At 36.6% G+C, this 18,666-nt stretch overlaps 1 protein-coding gene across 3 annotated transcripts in view; it reads left to right on the top strand.

The window, feature by feature from the left end:
- PIBF1 (progesterone immunomodulatory binding factor 1) overlaps nucleotides 1–18,174 on the top strand; it is a 196,523-nt gene extending 178,349 nt beyond the window's left edge. For 2 of the 3 annotated variants that reach the window (XM_044249864.1, XM_044249866.1), the window contains 2 exons: nucleotides 9,934–10,107; nucleotides 17,884–18,174. In XM_044249864.1, coding sequence (XP_044105799.1) covers nucleotides 9,934–10,107; nucleotides 17,884–17,934 — 225 coding nt within the window. In that variant the 3' untranslated portion in view covers nucleotides 17,935–18,174. The remainder of the gene's footprint in view (nucleotides 1–9,933; nucleotides 10,108–17,883) is intronic. The other variant, XM_044249865.1, reaches the window with a different exon arrangement.
- Nucleotides 18,175–18,666: the final 492 nt, after the last annotated feature.

An 18,666-nucleotide genomic window follows, 5' to 3' on the forward strand; every position in this document is an offset into this window, starting at 1 on the left:
TCAAATAAATAAAATCTTTCTAAGAAAACTTTTTAATAAGAAAGTGTGCCAAAACCAAGCCAATTATATATCAGTAATAATAGTATCTTGAGTTTTTATAGCTTCTTTCTTCCCTAATATTTAAAAATTTTCAGATCAATTATGTTATACTAACATACTTACAAATCAGTTATAGATTGCTTTCAACCAAGTATATTTAGGAACTAAGAAATCAAAGAAAGGAAAAGCTTTAAATTATTCCTCCATGCTTGTGCCATCTAGAGTTTTCAGTTAATAATAAGAATGTTTAATATTTATGTATGACTTTGGAATTTTTTTAATTTTGTTTCTTTATTTTGACAGAGAGAGATCACAAGTAAGCAGAGAGACAGGCAGAGAGAGAAGGGGAAGCAGGCTCCCTGCTGAGCAGAGAGCACCCCGACTTTGGAATTTTTTAATACTCATTTCTTTAGGGCTCCTGGTTGGCTCACTGGGTTAAGCCTCTGCCTTCTGCTCAGGTCATGATCCCAGGGTCCTGGGATCGAGCCTGGCAAAAGGCTCTCTGCTCAGCGGGGAGCCTGCTTCCTCCTCTCTCTCTCTCTCTCTGCCTCTCTGCCTACTTGTGATCTCTGTCTGTCAAATAAATAAATAGAATCTTTAATAAAAAAAATACTGATTTCTTTAGCCTCACAGAAACTGGTGATGATCTTATACCCATTTCACAGAAGGAGCAGCTAAATCTCAGTTGTCCATCTTGTGGAATGTTAACTCTCCTCGATTTTGAGTTGCATAAAAGACACATGAATTTCTTTTAGATTGTACTCTGTGGATCTCTATGTTTATGTGGACTTGTATAGCACTTAGTACAACTAGGTTAAATTATTTTGATTTTCATAAGTGTTTTGGCGTTGTTCATCTTTTTCATCATCATCTTTAAAATTACAAATATCTTTGTGGTACCTGGCAAATAAAACTCTTATTTGAAGCAATAAAATATCTCATCATAATATTTTAGATGTGTATATATGTCCTTTTAACTTTTTTTACATCTCTTAGGTATCATATAGGCCTCTTATTATCTAATTTCTTGAATTTGTATTTTAGAATGAAATATGTATTTTTCCCACTATATTTTAGAAGTCTGGCATATTTTCTTTTAAATAGTAAGTACATTTCTCTGACCTTTTTTTTTTTTTACCAATAAGGAACAAGTAAAGACCTCTTGCTATCATATCTATCCCTCTATTTTTATGATTCTCTTGGAATCATAGAAGTTTATAACAAACCAAACATTTCTAGAACATGAGGAGACACACAAAACTGCAAAGCTATAAAATAAGTCTCTGGAAATGTGTGGTGGCCAGGAGAGATTGTTAGATATGAGGTAATTATATCATAATCCTGTCAGGTACTGTACTGGCAGTATTTTGATATAAACTAAAGTCACTGATTACGCATCAGGGAGCTACCACCGCGGGAAGGCTGGGAATACAACATGGCAAGAAAGTACAGACAGTGGAGTGAGCCGCACTCTGGAAACCAGTCTTCAAAGTAGATAGAGCACAGTGTTTCGAGTCTGATGGCTATCATGGAAATCAGCTAGAATATGCATCAAAACCTATCGGGTTATACTGAGATAGTAAAGGCCAGAATCTAGACAGCAGCTAGACGAATACTGTTACAGAAGGGGAGCGGGGCACCAAGAGAGAATGCCTACGGGAAGGCAGAGCAGTCAGAATTCCAAGATACACTATCCAGCAATCAGACTACGTAAAGGGTGTGTACAAGCCAATCAGAACAGAATCAAAGGGCCCACACTTCTGTTTTGTCAACCACGGCAGTGATTTCAACTCAGGGGCCTACTTTATTGTGTTAATACTAGCCTCTTTCTGTACTTAGATCACTGTTGAGCATGACCTTAAGATTATATCCAAGTTCAGGAAAGAATGTACCAGGTGACTAGTTATGTCCCTTGGGCTATGACAGCACAGTTGTCTCTCTTTCATGTATATACTAGAGCTCTCACTAAGCTTTCAGTTGTGAATAAGGTATGGTTCCAAAAACGTGAATGTCATCTTCCATGCATTAGAATAAGGAGTAGCTAGTCTTACTCTGCTCTGCTCTGGCCAAGACTGCTCTGTTCTGTTCTAGGTCCCAAACTTTCCAATACTAGAAGGTAATCTGAGAAAAACCATCAGGATGGTGAAAGAATTCAAGAATTCTTTTCAGTCATAAAAGGAATGAATGAACTTCTTATAACAGAAGAAATGATTTAGAGAGATGTAAGAAATTCAAAGCAAGCATGGGAAGGAGGCAGTAATAGACTTGTTATACATGTCTCCAAAGGCTAGAATTAAAGCCTAAGAACAGAAATAGAAATTATAAGGAGACACGTTTTATTTTGTTTTGCTCTGGTTTTTTGTTGTTGTTATTGTTGTTTTGTTTTGTATAGAGGCCTAGTTAAATATCTTGAAGATCCCTTCCAAACCTGAAATTGTGTGTGTGTATCAGAACCTTTGTTAGAAGATAGATGAACTATTTTATAAATAATGACAGCTTTGAACCCAGAACGATCTACGTTTAAAAATTGGTTTCACTTTTTAGTAACTAATGAATTTGGCTAAATTTCTTATAACCTTCTAAGCTTATTTTTCATCTTCGAAATTGAAGTAATATTTACCTTTTGGTATTTAGAAGAGAATTAAATTACTATTTTTTTAAAGGTTTATTTGAGAGAGAGCATGCAGAGGACGAGAGGGGCAGAAAGAGAGAGAGAACTTTAAGCAGCCGACAGCAACATGAGGCTTTATCTCATGACCCTGAAACCAAGAGTCAGACGCCCAACTAGCTGCACCACTCAGGCACCCCAGAAGAGGATTAAATTATCATATAAGATACATAACACAAAGCTTAGCACATAGTAGATACTCAGTGAACGTTAGCTCTTTTCCTCACTCTTTCTCTCTCCAAACCTAAAAACTTTATATTCTCACCTTGAGGCAAAGGGACAACCTCAGGGAAAGGTTAGCCTACAAATGAAACAAGTGTTTAGACAGGAAGACTGAGGGAGGGGCTGGAAAATAGGAGTTGGCAGTTGTAGTTACTGAGGCTATTCTCCAACACTTCCGCCATACATAGGGTGTAGTGGCATCGACATTCAAAGTATATTTTAACTTCCTCAAAAATCATGTATTAAAAATCTCTACTAAAGTGTTTATAAGTGAAATGATCTGGAGGTCTGAAATCTGCTTTGAAATATTTCAGAAAAACTGGTAAAGAAAACAAAACATTGTTGGCAGAACAGTCTGGCAGTGCTGCAAACAGCTAAACACAGTTACCATATGACCCAGCAATCCACTCCTAGGTATATACCCAAAAGAAATGAAACACGAGCACACACTCACACAAAAAAAAAAAACCCTTGTGCACAAATGTTTATCGAAGCATTATTCACAACAGCCAAGAAGTGGAAACAACCCAGATGTCCATCAGCTGATGAATGAATAAACAAAATATGGTATAACCATACAGTAGAATATTATTTGGCCATAAAAAGAAATGAGATGCTGATATATGTTATAACATGGATAAACCTTGAAAACATTATGCTAAGTTAAAGAAGTCAGTAACACAAGACTACATACATCATGATTCCGTTCATATGAGATGTCGGGAACAGAGAAGTCTAAGGAGGGAGAAAATACTGGTTGCTTCGGGCTGGGAAGTCGAGAGGAAGGTAGGATCGAGGAGTAATTTCTAAAGGAATCCTGGTTTCTTTCTGAGGTAATAAAGCTTTAAAATTGACTATGCTAATGTGCCCATATCCATGAATATACTAAAAACCATTGAATTATACAGTTTAAATGGATGACTGTGTGGTTGTGAATTATATCTCACTAAAGCTGTTTTAAAAAACAATATTGGCAAAACGTTCATCATTGTTCCTGTTGGGCTGTAGAACTGAGAGCTTCATCTATTCTTTGTATATTGGAAAGTTTCCATAATAGAATGTTTTTTAAATAGCCCTTCCGATGAGGTTTAAATATCCAAAATAGGTATGCACTTGGTTTAAAACAAGGAGGTTTTTACCTCCTGTTTACCTCAAGTGGGAAAGATGCACAGAATTATCTGACTTGTTAGCAATGATACGTTGTTATTTCTATGTAAAAACATTACATTTGACCTCCAGTGGAGCACATACTTTGCATTATACTTGTCAGAGCTATTTTCATCAAGAAATGCCATCTGTGTGTCCCCTTGCCAACATCTTTGCCGAGTTTACAACTTTCAGCAACTTATTGGCATCAGCTCTGCTGTACTGTTACGCAGCTGCTTGGCAGTTGAGCTGTTTTAATACACCACTGCGCTATGCAGAGAGTTTATATTAAATGGCCGAGCTATGTGATTGGGAGTCAAGAGAGCAGCCTCTCTCTTATAGAGATTATTTATGCAGTAACAGTTGTCGTCCCCATCCTCATCCTCATCCTCCTCCTCCTCCTCATCACCTTCTCCCCATCATCAAGTTTCGTAAGAACTTGGCCCTTAATTCTTCCTATTCCAAATAGTAATTATTTTACAGCAATGTGGTTTTTATTGTTTCATTTTATTTCAGTTGTATCCTAAGTCTCCATTGTATAGCCAGATGCAGTGCTAGAGCTGTTAATTTTAATGAATGATTCATTCATTCTTGAAGTTATTATAATTTTTTTATGTATTTGATATACTGGATTATGACATATATACTATTAGTTTTTTGAGAATCAGCATAAAAGTGCCAGAATTAATGACTAATATTATAAAACAGACTCTGTATATAAACAGTATGTAAAGTTCTCAAACTAGTAGCTAAAGGGAAAGAGAATTGGGGCATGTCACTTTTACCAGCATGTGAATTTTACAATGAATAAGTATTGCTTGTATAACTTTTTAAAATGGGAATTTTAAAAAATATTTTGAGAAATTAACAGAGCATTTGCCAAGATTAGGCTAACACAGCCAGAATAAAGGGCTCCAGATTAGGGAACTCCACATTCTGTCATTTTGGAGAAGAGAGCCTGCTTGTTGCACAAGCGCTACAATGAAGCCTACTAAACAGATTTTCTCATCCACGTATGCAGAGGGAAGACTCAGTTGTTTCGCCCACATGAATGAAATGAAAAACAGAAAGAAAACTTTTAATCTGGTTCTTTGTTCGTAATTTGGAACACACACCAAAGACTGTCAGAAACTGCAAGAAAAGGAATAATTAGCACAAAAATCACAACAAAGAAACTGATCCTGTTCTCCAAAGAAAACAAAAACAAAATTCCATAGCAGAAAAGAACTTACAAGGTATTATAATTCATTTTTTCAGGAAAATTTGAGAAAGTAGTGTTTCCATAAAATGAGAAATATCAAGCAAAAAAAATTGGTGATATTTTATTTTCAGAAATAGATAAAATAAAAATCATGAAATTATTATAAGTAAGTAAAAACGTCAGGAGAAGGATGTGAGGAAAAGTCAACAAACTCCCCTAAAACTTAGAAAAAGGTAAAAAGATGGAAACTAATGCAGAAAAGGTAAACAATGTAGATCACAGAAAGAGAAAAAAATACCTGCAAAGAAATAATCAGCTTGGCATCATAGTTCTCAGAAATTTGACTTAGGAAGCAACGAAAAATACCATCAAAGTCCTGAAGGAAAGCACAGTACTTTCTTTCACAATACCCTCTCAGAAATGATGGAACTTACCAAGATAGATAATAAAGAAATAAAGTAATAAGAAGAAATTCACAATAATGACTGTGCATCAGTCTTAAAAACAGTCTACAAAAATCTGTTTACTTGACATCTCTACTTGGTTGTTCCGTTGTGACCTCAAACCTGACATGTACAAAACTGAACTCAAGTTTCTTCGTCACTCTCTCAGTTTCAATAAATGGTACCAGCACCTAACTTTGAACGCAGCTAATAAATAGCATGATTAAGAAGCTAATCTTAGGTAATACGGGAAAAGGCATATATTATTTCCATCAATGAGAGAAAAAAAGGCAGAACTCTAAGGAGGAGGGAAATCTCTGTAAGAAAATCAGAGTACAAATAGGAACCCAAGTAAATGGCATGAATTTGAGCAATAGATGCAGTGTAAGAAAAAGAATTCAATTGAATATGATACTGAAACATTCTCCTTCAAACATCAGAGGGTCCTTTCTTGTGCATCTAATCACACTCTCTGCTCTGCAGTGAACATTATTTGTAAGTCATAAAATACGAGGACAAATAACTCTACTGACCAATCAGAAAAGGATGGTTTAAGGACATGGAAAAGCAGAATCAAAAGCTAGGGAAATGGGACGCCTGGGTGGCTCAGTCGGTTAAGCGGCTGCCTTCGGCTCAGGTCATGATCCTAGCATCCTGGGATCAAGTCCCGCATCAGGCTCCTTGTCCAGCAGGGAGCCTGCTTCTCTCTCTGCCTCTGCCTGCCACTCTGCCTGCTTGTGCTCTCTCTCTGACAAATAAATGAATAAAATCTTTAAAAAAAAAAAAAAAGCTAGGGAAATGAAATGCAAAAGTCAAGTCCAAACAATCAGAGCAGAATCTTAAATAGGAGATGGAGCCAGCAATCAGGAGCCAGACAAGAGCATGGTAAAACCCAAACCAGATAGGAACAAACCAGAAGATTTCAAGGTGACTTCATCTGACCAAAGGATTCTGTTTTGTAGTGACAAGTAAGTTTTCTAGCTCCTATATGTTAATGTTGGTTTATTTATTTTTGTCAGTCTGAGAATTGAAATCTCATAATTACAACCATTTATTTGTAATACTATTACCATTAAGGACATGACAATTTATGCCCAAAATGTCAGTGAAAGATCTATTAAAATATTGTCATGGTTAGAAAGACTCAGTATCATAAAAGTCAGTTCTAAGTTTTTCTTTTAATTTAACCTAAGTCCACCCCTGTCTCTAAGGATAGAATTAAAATGTATGCAAATCATTAAACATAACAGTGTGACAGGGGTGCATGAACTGACAGACTATTGGAATTGAGTTGAAAAGTCCAGGAATAAATCATCTACTTATGGAAGTTTAGTGTACGATAAAGATAAGCATCTGAAATAGGTGAGTACATAATGTTATCACAGAATAGTTACGGGGGAAAGATGTCGAATCCACACCCTTCACCATAAGCCAGGATAAACTTCAGACAGATCAGAGGTCTAAACATTTGAAAAGGAAAAGAAAAAGAAAGCATAAATGTAACTGGAGGAAAATGAAGAAGAAAACACAGAGAAGGCTGTAAAATGAGAGATTGAGATATTCAGCCACATCAGAATCAGAAAGTTCAGCACAGCCAAAAATAACAATAATAATAGTAGTAATAAATAAATCATGAACATAGATAAAAGATAAACAGGTAGAAGGCAGCAGGGGAGACTGCCACTCATTTTACAAAGGGCAAAATCTCTAACACAAAGCGCTCCTTGAAATGTGTAAGAAAATGACCATCAGCCAGGAGAAAAATGGGCCAAGAATATCAAATACCCTTAAATATATGAAAAGCTGCTCAACCTCACAATAGAAGAAATGCAAAATAAACATACCCGCTTATCACACTGGCAAATATCCAAAAAGGTAACACAAGCATACATTTTATCAATTAGGAAACTGAAGCTCATTGAACCAGAGTAGATTGCCTAAGTTTACATAGTGAGTAACAGTCAGGAATAGATGTGTCTTTGACTTCTAACGTAATGCTAAAATATTTCCAGTACATGTGCTTGGCTTTCTGTGTGTTTAGTACATGATGGTATTGTGGATACTATCTGATGTTAAAGTGGAATTTTCTTTGCCTAGATTTACCACTGATAAAAAAGGAATGGATCATTTATGTGACCAAACATAATAAAACTGAAAAAAAAATTCCTACATGTTATTTTGGGATCCATCGTAGCTGTATTTTTTTAGTAGGTATTTTATAGAACTGTGTTGTTTGTACAGTATTCCTTACCTGCATTTCAGAAACCATGCTAACATTGTCTAATGCAGCCAGAAGAATGAGAGCAGACTGTGACCACACCCTAAATTGAGGTGATCCTAGTCTGGATGAAGCAAAGACTTGTGAATTTCTCTTCTGTCTCCTGAGCAGCATCAGGAATGAGCTGTTTCCTGTAACTCCTCCTCTACCAGCAGGAGAAGGAAGGCAAAGAGAAACGCAATGATGGCCTCCTCCCGGGCACTCAGGAGCCAAAGGCCTCTGCCTAATGTCCCTGCACCTCCTTCCCTTTCTCCCTCCTCATCCTCATTGCCGCACCTGTCCCCTTCCCCAGCAAAGATGATGCCCTTTACCTTACTAATCTGTAGATAAGTAGTATGTTGTGTTAAAGGTCATTTTTTCCTATTATTTTATCTTCATGCCAAGATACAAAACTTATGGCAAGTAAACATAGGTTCATTAAGATAGAAAAATTTTCTGTCAATAGCCGGAGAGACCATCATCTCTCCTTCCCCTTCGACTTACAACAGTAAGTAGAACAGGAGCTGAAATCTGCCATAAAACCAGACATGTTTGACATCAAGTCGGTGATTATGTACTTCACTATGGAGACCATATAAATGAAATAACACAATCCTGAAAACCAAAAGATCCCTCAAAAGGCTCAGATGCTATTCTGTCAGATTGGCCATGTCTGAAGAGGTCCACATTCTCACGTGCAGCGGCCCAGCCAACCCCAGGACTTCAGAAGGGAGAAGAGGGATTCTGGCACCATTTCTCCCAGCTCCTCTATTGGCCCTAAGATTTATTAAGGCTTGGTGGCTTGAACTCAACAGCTCTGTTTTAAAATACCCACTCAAGCTAGATGGTTCTAAATAGAACTAATGACAGCCGCGGGGGGGGGGGGGTCGGGAAGGCCTGTAGGAACTTGCTCTGAGCCAGAGCTGATGTCTATAAACAGATTAGTAGAAGGGAGCAGAACATGTATCTGTCACCGTAGCTTTGGTGTCTTGGCCTGAAAATGAAATAAAATAATGGGAAAAAATGACTTGCAACATAGCCCACCACTATTCTACAAATACTAAGGTAAAGGAGATAGTTTAGTCTGTCCTCTCTTCATATGCTTGTATTTGATTGAACGAATTTAGCAATTAATCACAAATATCCACTAATTAGTGTTAGAAGGTTTGACTGTGGGGAGAAATAAAAGACAAAACAGACTTAGAAGAGTAAATGCCTGAAAATTGTGATCGGAGCTCTTTAACAAGTTCAACATAATTAACTCCTAGTTCAAACAGCAACTGCTAAAGCCAAGTCCAGTTTTCATTTGTAAAAGAATAGGGAATGGCATGATTAAAGAAATTCTGAAATTGTATGAAACTTAAGGTTTGAGCTGGTGATTAGTAGGCAAGAAGAAATGTTTTGGACTCTTCTTCCCTATCATCTTCTTATAAGACTTCAAAAGGGAATAGGATCATTGAAGAAGTAGAAGAGAGAAAATCATCTGCCTAAATCATCTGTTCAACAAACCCGGTATAGAAAAGCTCAGTGGAAAGTAGCTGTGCCAGTGGTTCTCAGGTTTGTCTGTTAGAATCACTTGGAGAGCTTTAGAAAATGCCAGAGTCAAGGCCACCTCCCTGTCCAATTACTCACAATCTCTGCGGGTGGGACACAGACATCAGCAGTTTTTGAAGTGCCACAGGTGATCCCAATATGCAGAAAAATCAGGGACCCACTAGAGCGTAGAATGATATATTTATCACTTACCATCCTAAAAATACTAATGATATGAATCGATAATTATGTGCATCACTGTACATTGACAGTTAGTTTCACAGCTTTCCTCATTCATATAGTGATTGCTTCAAATGTTTCTTCTACTTCAAGAATAAAAATAAATGTTTTTTAACATCCATCATTTTTAGTCTGCTTGCTAAAATCATACTTGCCATTATCTTCTGTTTTTGTCTATCAACAGGAATTGGCAGTAATGAAACAGATTGTCACCAATATGCGTAGTAAGCATTCTGAGGACCAGTTACTTCTTACTAAAACAGATGCAAAAAATATGACAGAGAATCATAAATCAAAGACTTTAAATGTGCCTAGAGGACACGAAGACAATATATTTATACCCAAACCAACACTCTTTGTAAGTACAACCAAAATTAACTTAGAATTTTAATATCTCTGATTTTCATAAATATATTTTACTTAGGTTTCTTACCTCTTATTCATGTTGGTTTTAAACTAATTTTCAGTTTTATTTAAAGGCCTTGAGAGATCTATATTAATCCCTTTCCTGAATGTATGTATTACCTACCTTACAACTGATAGTTGGTTTTTAGTTAACATAATGAACTTGCCCAGAAATGAGTCTTAATCTAGCATTTACCTCCTCTAATCTTCAGGACTTGTAGGGGAATCAGAGGGACATTTTGTATAATTTTTCAACTTATCTAAGAATAAAAAGACATGCAAAATATCTCCTTCCCCTTCTTATTGGTAATTAATATACTTTGTTCTAAGAGGTTCTTCATAAGTATAGAACCAATCATATTAGCATAAAATTAATATTATTAGCATACAATTAATATTTAATATAATATTAAAATTATATTATCATAAACAAAGACATTTTTAGATAGACATGTACATATATAGGAATCACTCAAAAAACTCAATCAGAAAAATTTAGATTAAAAAAGAAAATACTGAAAATGATGTTTTAACATAATTTTTAATATCATTTTTTATGAATAAAAATAAAAAGGCAACAGAATGAAAATAGTAGCATTATTAAATATTACACTTTAGGGGCACCTGGGTGGCTCAGTGGGTTAAGCCTCTACCTTCAGCTCAGGTCATGATCCAAGGGTCCTGGGATCGAGCCCCGCATCAGGCTCTCTGCTCAGCAGGGAGCCTGCTTCCACCTCTCTATCTGCCTGCCTCTCTGCCTACTTGTGATCTCTGCCTGTCAAATAAATAAATAAAATTAAAAATATATATATTACACTTTAACATAGTTTCCCATCCTTGCATTAATTTCCCAGAAGAAACATGATTTTCACAATTCGAACAGAGACTCAAAACCAGACAGATTTTCTTTATGATACTCTGATTTGGTGAGTCCCCAGAATTTTAGGGTTTTTTTTGTTTGTTTGTTTTGTTTTTTGTTTTTTTTTAAAGATTTTATTTATTTATTTCACAGAGAGAGAGAGAGGGAGAAGTAGTTCCCCGCTGAGCCAGAGACCCCAATTCGGGAACTCGATCTCAGGACTCCAGGATCATGACCCGAGCCGAAGGCAGAGGCTTAGCCCACTGAGCCACCCAGGTGTCCCAAATTTTAGTTTTTTAAAGCTTCCAAAATGATTATAATAATCGGTCAAGTATGGGAGCATCTGATCTAAGCTACTGCATTATACATTTGGATAATGCCACTGGAGAGCAACGTGATATGAGAGATTGCTTGGTGACTACATGGTTCAACATCCTTTTTTTAAAAAATGACAGTGAGTTACAATTTAGATGGAATAAGGGATACTTATTGTAAGGATCCATGTGGTGGTAATGGAGACTGAGCTGACAGGAGAGAGAAAACAGGAAGCCTAGATTGACCAGCCAGGAAACAAGACAGCTATACGGATTTCCGGGTTTCCACAGCTGTGTCCTGGGATCTTTTCCTCTGGTGGTATACCAGCTTCTCTTTGTTTCTCTCCCAGTTTCTGCTTACTCACAGTTTCCACTTCCTCATTAATTTGCTCTTGGCCCCTTGTCTTGAGACATGCTTCCTTCCCACATCGACTCTCTTTTAACCTAGTTCTCTGTGTATTTTCCAAACACAGGAATCCAATTGGTGCAGCTTATTTTTGTTGGGTGATACGCCTTTGTAGCAAGAGTTGTTAAGGTTATTAGCCAGGCTACTGAATGGCCACTCTTATTAGTGAACAGGAATCACATGGTACCAAATAAGCTGCCTAGAGCTATTTATTCCAAAGGACCATAGCTCAGAAACTGGCCTAAGGTGATGGCAGACAATATGATATGTCTGTTATATTATAATCTATCAGAAGAGAGCAAACTGAATACATAGATGTTGATGGAATAAGTAAGGTCAGATGAAAAATCACAAGACACAGCCAAATACTTAAAGCCTGTACACCCTCTGATCTGCTTTTCTGACCCTTCTCTGTTCCAAGCAGTGAACTGTTCCTTCTGATTCTAACCTCCTGCTTTTCTAACTTTGGCTGGTAACCTGATTCTGATATCCTGACTGCAACCAGTATATAATTAACAGTAAAATTTCTTCAGTACCTCAAAATAAGACTTTGCAGTGAGAATAAAATTAAGAAGATTCAAAATATAAAGTATTAATTGGGTGGTTTTTATATCCTTTTTACTCATATGTGTTTCATGGGGCTTTTTCTATAATAAACTTACTTTCTTTTATAATAAGGGAAATTTTTTCAAAAGAGGAATGAGCTCAGGAGGGCCTGGCTGATTCAGCCAGTAGAGCATACAACTCTTAATCTCAGGGCCATGAGTTCAAGTCCCATGTCGGGGGTGCAGCGTGCTTTAAAAAAAAAAAAAAAATGGTATGAACTCAGCCATACACTAATGAAAACTGAGAACTAATACTGGAAACCAGTCAAATCAAGACTATGGGCTAATGCAAAATTATTAATGTGAACTGACTGGGTAACCTGGAGGGAGTCACGTAAACACTCTGAGCTGGTTCTAATCTGTAAAATGGGGGGGAAGATCATATGAAATGAAGTCTAGATATATTTTATATGAACATGCTATTACTCTTTTCAAGCATTATAATTTTTACAGTTACTATTTTGAGTATTTTCAATTTCCCAAAGCAACATTTTTCTTAACATCTCGTCTGATCTTGTTAACAAGGAATTTATGATGCAAATATGTAAAAATAAGATCTAATTATTTCATAATCTTACAGTTTTATAACTAAAATGGAAACATTTCTAATTTGCTTCCAGATCCTTTGGCTGAAATTATTTGCTATTGATATTTTTCCCTGATAACAAATTTATGCTGAATAGATGGATGGATGTGTGTTCATATATGCATTGAAAGGATGAGGAAACAAAACTACTATCAGTGGGGCAGTAGGGTAGAAGGAGAGCTGTGATATAGAAGAGAATGAAGGATAAGAGCTTGAGACATTTGTCTTTATGTGCTTTTATATTCAAAAGAAACTTTTATAGGGCCCACATGATATTTATACATGAAGAGGACCCCAAAGGTGCATTTGATAGACACCTTTCTCAAGTTCTGGCCATTGAAATTACAGATAGGGCAGAGTTGTTTTTTAGGCATTGAACGTACCAGCCAAGTCTAGATTGAGTCACGGAATGAAAGTGCTGTAAGGTTAGGAGCTGTGTTTCCATTGCCTTGCACAGCTCCTGAACAAAGTTGATACTCAATAAATATTTGCTAATTGAGGGCTTTAAAAAAAAAAAGGTTATTATGTGCCTTCCTGATTTACTTACCTTGTTAGCTGTTAAAATTTTATTGGGTGGGGAACTTGAGTATTACACTAAAGGACAGGGAGAGTGAAAGCAGCAACTCCCCCAGGCTGGGGTTAGTGCCCAAGGCTGTGGTTAGTGCTCCTTCTACAACAGGCCGCACCATCTCGTCCCTTTCATTCATAAACACCCAGTACATTCCAGCTCATCCTCTACTTTCTCTCTCAAGTTAGCTTTTAGTTGTCCTAGCCCTTTTCTCTTGCCTGAAGTCGCTCCTTTCTAGAAAAAAAAAAACGGGAGCTGTTCTCATCCTCTTTGGAGCAACTTTCCTTTTTCGTTCCAGAGCACCATGGGACTAACTACCATCCTTTTGCAAACCAGCATTTTTACTCAAGATTCATATCATTGTCACCATTTTCTCAATAAAAGTGCAGATGTTAGCAGTCTTTTCTCCAAGCAGATTGTAAGCATTGAAACAACAAAGAGGCTCAAACTCCAGGAGGGCAGGGAACATTGGAAGAATAGTGGCACCAGTACATTGTAAATGAAGCTTCCAAATTCAAGTTTATGGTAGGGTTCAGGCCTTAACTTAGATTGCTTATCTCAATGACTGTCATCTATTGGACAGGTATATTACATTTATGTAATTTTTACATAAATGACTTTATGATGACATGACCTCTCTCTAGAAGTGATTTAGAACACTACATGTGGTCATCTGGAAGACAAAAAATGTTCAAATAAGTACAATTTGGTTCAACAAGTTTGTCTTGACTACATGCAGGCACTCTTGCTAAACATTATAGAATATTTGATCATTTTGATATAGATGAAATGGGGTGGACTACTTTAAAGTAAAAATAAAGAAAATGCTAAGTGCTGTAGAAATTTAAAGAAAGAATAGATACTGTGATGTTGATGGGCTCCTGGAGTATTTGAGGCTCGGGTTCCTTGAAGAAGATTTTAAAGGTGACAATGAGGCTTAGAAAGTGAGAAATTCCAAAGGCAGAAAGAGTACAGTATTCACAAATTATTTTCTAATTTGTGCTTCTTTCCATTATTCACTAATAGGATGTCTAATATATATTGTTTATATCAAGACTTTTTTCCTTTCTTTGTAAGCATGGAGGGAGGGCAGTGAAGGTCGAATGATCTGGGACAGTCTCTCATTTAAATTGGTAGGAGAGCCAGGTCAGCGGTTTTAGATCACTTAGGTTGGGCTCTGCCTGTGAAGACTCTTTAAATACTTATTTTTGTGATTCCCAGCTTCCATCTTTTTTGGAAAACAAAGTTATTATATCTACTAGACAGTGTCTTTCTTTTCTTTAGAAAAGCAGCTCTTTTCTGGTGGTTGAACACAAATAGATTCTTAATTTCTAGCTCTTTTTCTAGATTCCAGGACTAATCCACCAGGTTTATGATATATGTATTATCACCATTCTTTCTCCTTTCAACATACTTTCTCAATGTGTTAGAATCCCCAAGTAATATATTAATGTTTGAGTTGACTGCCTCTCCAGGACACAAAGGTACCAATCTTATCAGTTCTTTATCTCCAGAATCACATTGTAACCTGGTAGATTAGTTCTGGTCGGTTTCCAGTTAATCCTGTCATTGGTTTCTAACACAGCCCTCAGGGTGCTTCCCTAAATCTGGAGTACAGTTTACTTGAGGGTTTGTTAACACTCAACTGATAATCCAGTTTTTCACTACTTTGTACTGTTTCTTTATAAAATCACAAATACAGTTAACCTAAACCAGCACATAAGAATTAAAGCTACATGCCATATATACATATAAAAAGGGTTTCATATAATAGAACCTGTAAGAGATCAAATATCTCAAAAGTCAATTTATACAGTGGAAAAGCAGCTAATCCCTGGAAAGAGGCACAATTGATTGGGGCAAATCCGCTTCATTAACACATCTGATAGAGAATGTGTTTGTGAGGAGGGGAGGAGGGGAGGTCCGCAGTGGACCAAACACAGATAAAAGGAGTCAGGAAGAATTGTCGGCCACTGAAATTCTTGTCCTGTTCTGTTTGGGTCTTAAAATTCCTTTTTAATATCTGAAGTTTTATTTCTCTTCTTCCCCATGTACACAGAGAAGGAATATTTTTTGTTATCAGTCCATTAAGAAAACACAGATGTACAGATTCTCTACACTTAGCTTTAAGCTTGAAGATCTATAAATTGGTCTGAGAAGCTGCTTTCAGATTTTTTGGTCCAGGAGCCACAGTTAAAAAACCAGTTCACACTGTGACCTCGTGATGATCACACACTTTCTCAAAACAGAATTTACCCCAGTCCTAGGGCAGGTACTCTGATGTTTTCTATTCTATTCTAGTCTGTTGACTTTTTTTTCCCAATTCTGGTCTTTATTCATTAAATTGATTTTCTTACCCATGGGTGGGGACCTACAGTTTCTTTCTTCTTCCATTTTTATTGCAATTTAATTGACGAGACCTACAGATTCAAAAACACTGGCATATATGTGCTTCTGAGACCGATTGTGTGAACCTTAGACTTTTAGCTGGCTCGCCTTTTCCGGTCACCCAAAACCTCTCCATCTGTTTATATGAGAACCATGCAATTTTTCAGTTTTACTGTGACTTCTTATGGTCTGTGACTATTTAAAAAAAGAAAGAAAGAAAAGAAAGCGTGCTGGTAAAACTAGCAGGCATTCCTGGACAAATGACAACTATATGTCTTATTACGAATTAACATTCTGATCTGTACTTTGGTTTCTTTTGGATTTAGTTAGCCTCTGCCACTTTTTTTTTTATTCATCCATTAGAGAGGGAGAGAGAGTGTGTGCACCCACAGGCACGTGCGCATATCACAAACACGGGATAAAGGTAGAGGGAGAAGCAGACTCTGCACTGAGTAGGGAGCCTGACGTGGCACTCGATCCCAGGACCCTGGGATTATGACCTGAGCTGAAGGCAAGATGCTTAACCAACTGAGCCACCCATGTGCCCCATCTTTTTTTTTTCCCCCTAAGTAGGCTCCATGCCCAGTATGGGGCTTGAACTCACAACCCTGAGATCAAGCGTTGCAGGCTCTCCTAACTGAGCCAGCCAGGGGCTTCTCTTTTACCTTTAATGCAAAGGACTTTGAACTTTCTTTTTAAGAAGAAAATACTGAGGTGTTTTAATGCAGATTTACATGTTAGAAGACAAGCTTGGAAGAATTGTGGATTATTAATTGAAGAGAGAGCCTGATCAGAATTAGGAAGGTCTTAACAGGAATCAAGCCAGAAAAGATGAAGGCCCAGTAGGATCAAGATAGGAACAGAATGAGTTACAAAGAGATTTCAATAAAAGCTATGTTTCAGACTGCTTAGAATGCGTGTGGTAAGTAAAAAGAAGAAATCTAGGATGGAGAAGAATCAGATATTTCTGATTTAGATGACTGAATAAAGTATGATGCTATTCACCCAGACAGAGACTATGGAGGATTGGGAGAGTTCATTTCGACATACTGACTTTCAGTCACCCGTGGAGACCATCCTGTGAAAGTATCTGTAGCTCAGGTTAGAGCCGTAGTGAAAGACGGGAGTGAAGGAGAGGCTACCAGCTTGGTCAGTGGTGATGAAGCTGGCCACAGCATGAATGAGGTCAAGAGGAACTGATCCTTGCTGCCACTTCCAACAGTTTATACATCAACTATTTACTATAAAACAATATATTAAAAAAGATCAAATTACTTTTTATCTTTAAATATCATACTTACCTATATGCCTACACGTATGTATATATATTTAGGAATATGGTCCTTCATAGTTTAAACCAGATCTAAGTGGGAAAGAAGTAAACTGCTTATTTAATTTATTGTAACATATTGTATGAAATAGGACGTTTTGATCTGAATCAGTGCCTTATGTAAGGAGTTCTGAGTGCTTTCTTCCGTCCACCTCCCCTGCTTTTTTGTTACTACTCTGTATAGCAAGGCTCTTTTTAGATTGAAATGACTGAGCAGTAAAGCCAAGAAGGACTCCAGCAAATACTTAGCAGTTCAGAAGCTCAAAGTCCAGTGATTTGGATCTAGTAATTCTTCAGTAAATATCCATTGCCGTGAATAAATATCCATATATAAGACAAAAAGATCCATGTCCTCAATTTTTTTTATAAGTCTCTTTGAAAATAAAGTCAGTTCAAAAATGCTTACCTGTATGCAATATGTTAAATACAGGCTTTGAGCCAGAAAACAAAGATGTATATTTTTCCTGCAGACATACCAGGTGGGAGATTATTTCTAACAAAAGACAGAACCTTTGCCGTAAGTGTCTTTCTGAATGAAGAAAAGCAGTTATTTACTGTAATTTTCATACAAAGCCCCAATACTTAGTACTCTGAACTGCCTCTCTTATTTTCCTTATCAGCATTTTACTTAATTTTTGTGTTGTGTTTTGTTTTGTTTTGTTTTTTTTAACAGACCAAAAAAGAAGCACCAGAGTGGTCTAAGAAAGAAAAGATGAAGACCTAGTGTTTTGGACGGATTTGCTCAATCATTATTACTCCTGAAGTTCTTTCTCTGATGAACAAAAAGTTTGTCATAATCATGTACTTGGTGTTTTTTTAAATGACCAAAGTTTATTTTAACTGAATGTTAAATTAACAGATTTTAGCAGGATAATCAAAATGTATGAAGAGCAAACAACAGTACACTTTGTATTTGGTTTTATCTGTTTTGTTACAAAATAAATATATACTCTTCTGATTTAAATTTTAGGGTTTTCATAACTCTCAATACATTTTTAAAGTACAAGACTTATAAATATTTGGCTAAATATTGTCATATTGGTGAGTGTATTTTCTAACTATATACATACTACATTTAAATGTCATAACGGAAATACCAAGACACTGTACATTTTTTAAAACCTAGAATCATTTGTGAAATCTACTAGAAGTTACTGCAGATGCCCAGTAACAGTGGTCAGATATCATATACATAGGTGGATATGAATTGCTGATTATTTCTTTGGGCTCTGTTTTTCCTTCTATTTCAGATGATCATTAATCAGTAAAATCTAGTAGAAAATCTGTTATTCCATTGGTCAAGTAAAGATTTGGTGAAAAGTATCGTTACATTGAGCAAAACAGTGCTGATTCAGATGCAGGAGGGACCAAATTTCTAGGGAGTGAAGTTAAAGAGAGTAGCATTTTTCTCTTTTTCTCAAAATACATTCCATTTCTCAGAAGACCAGAAGAGGGG

This window comes from Neovison vison, chromosome 5, assembly GCF_020171115.1.
Source record: "Neovison vison isolate M4711 chromosome 5, ASM_NN_V1, whole genome shotgun sequence".
NCBI lineage: Eukaryota > Metazoa > Chordata > Mammalia > Carnivora > Mustelidae > Neogale > Neogale vison.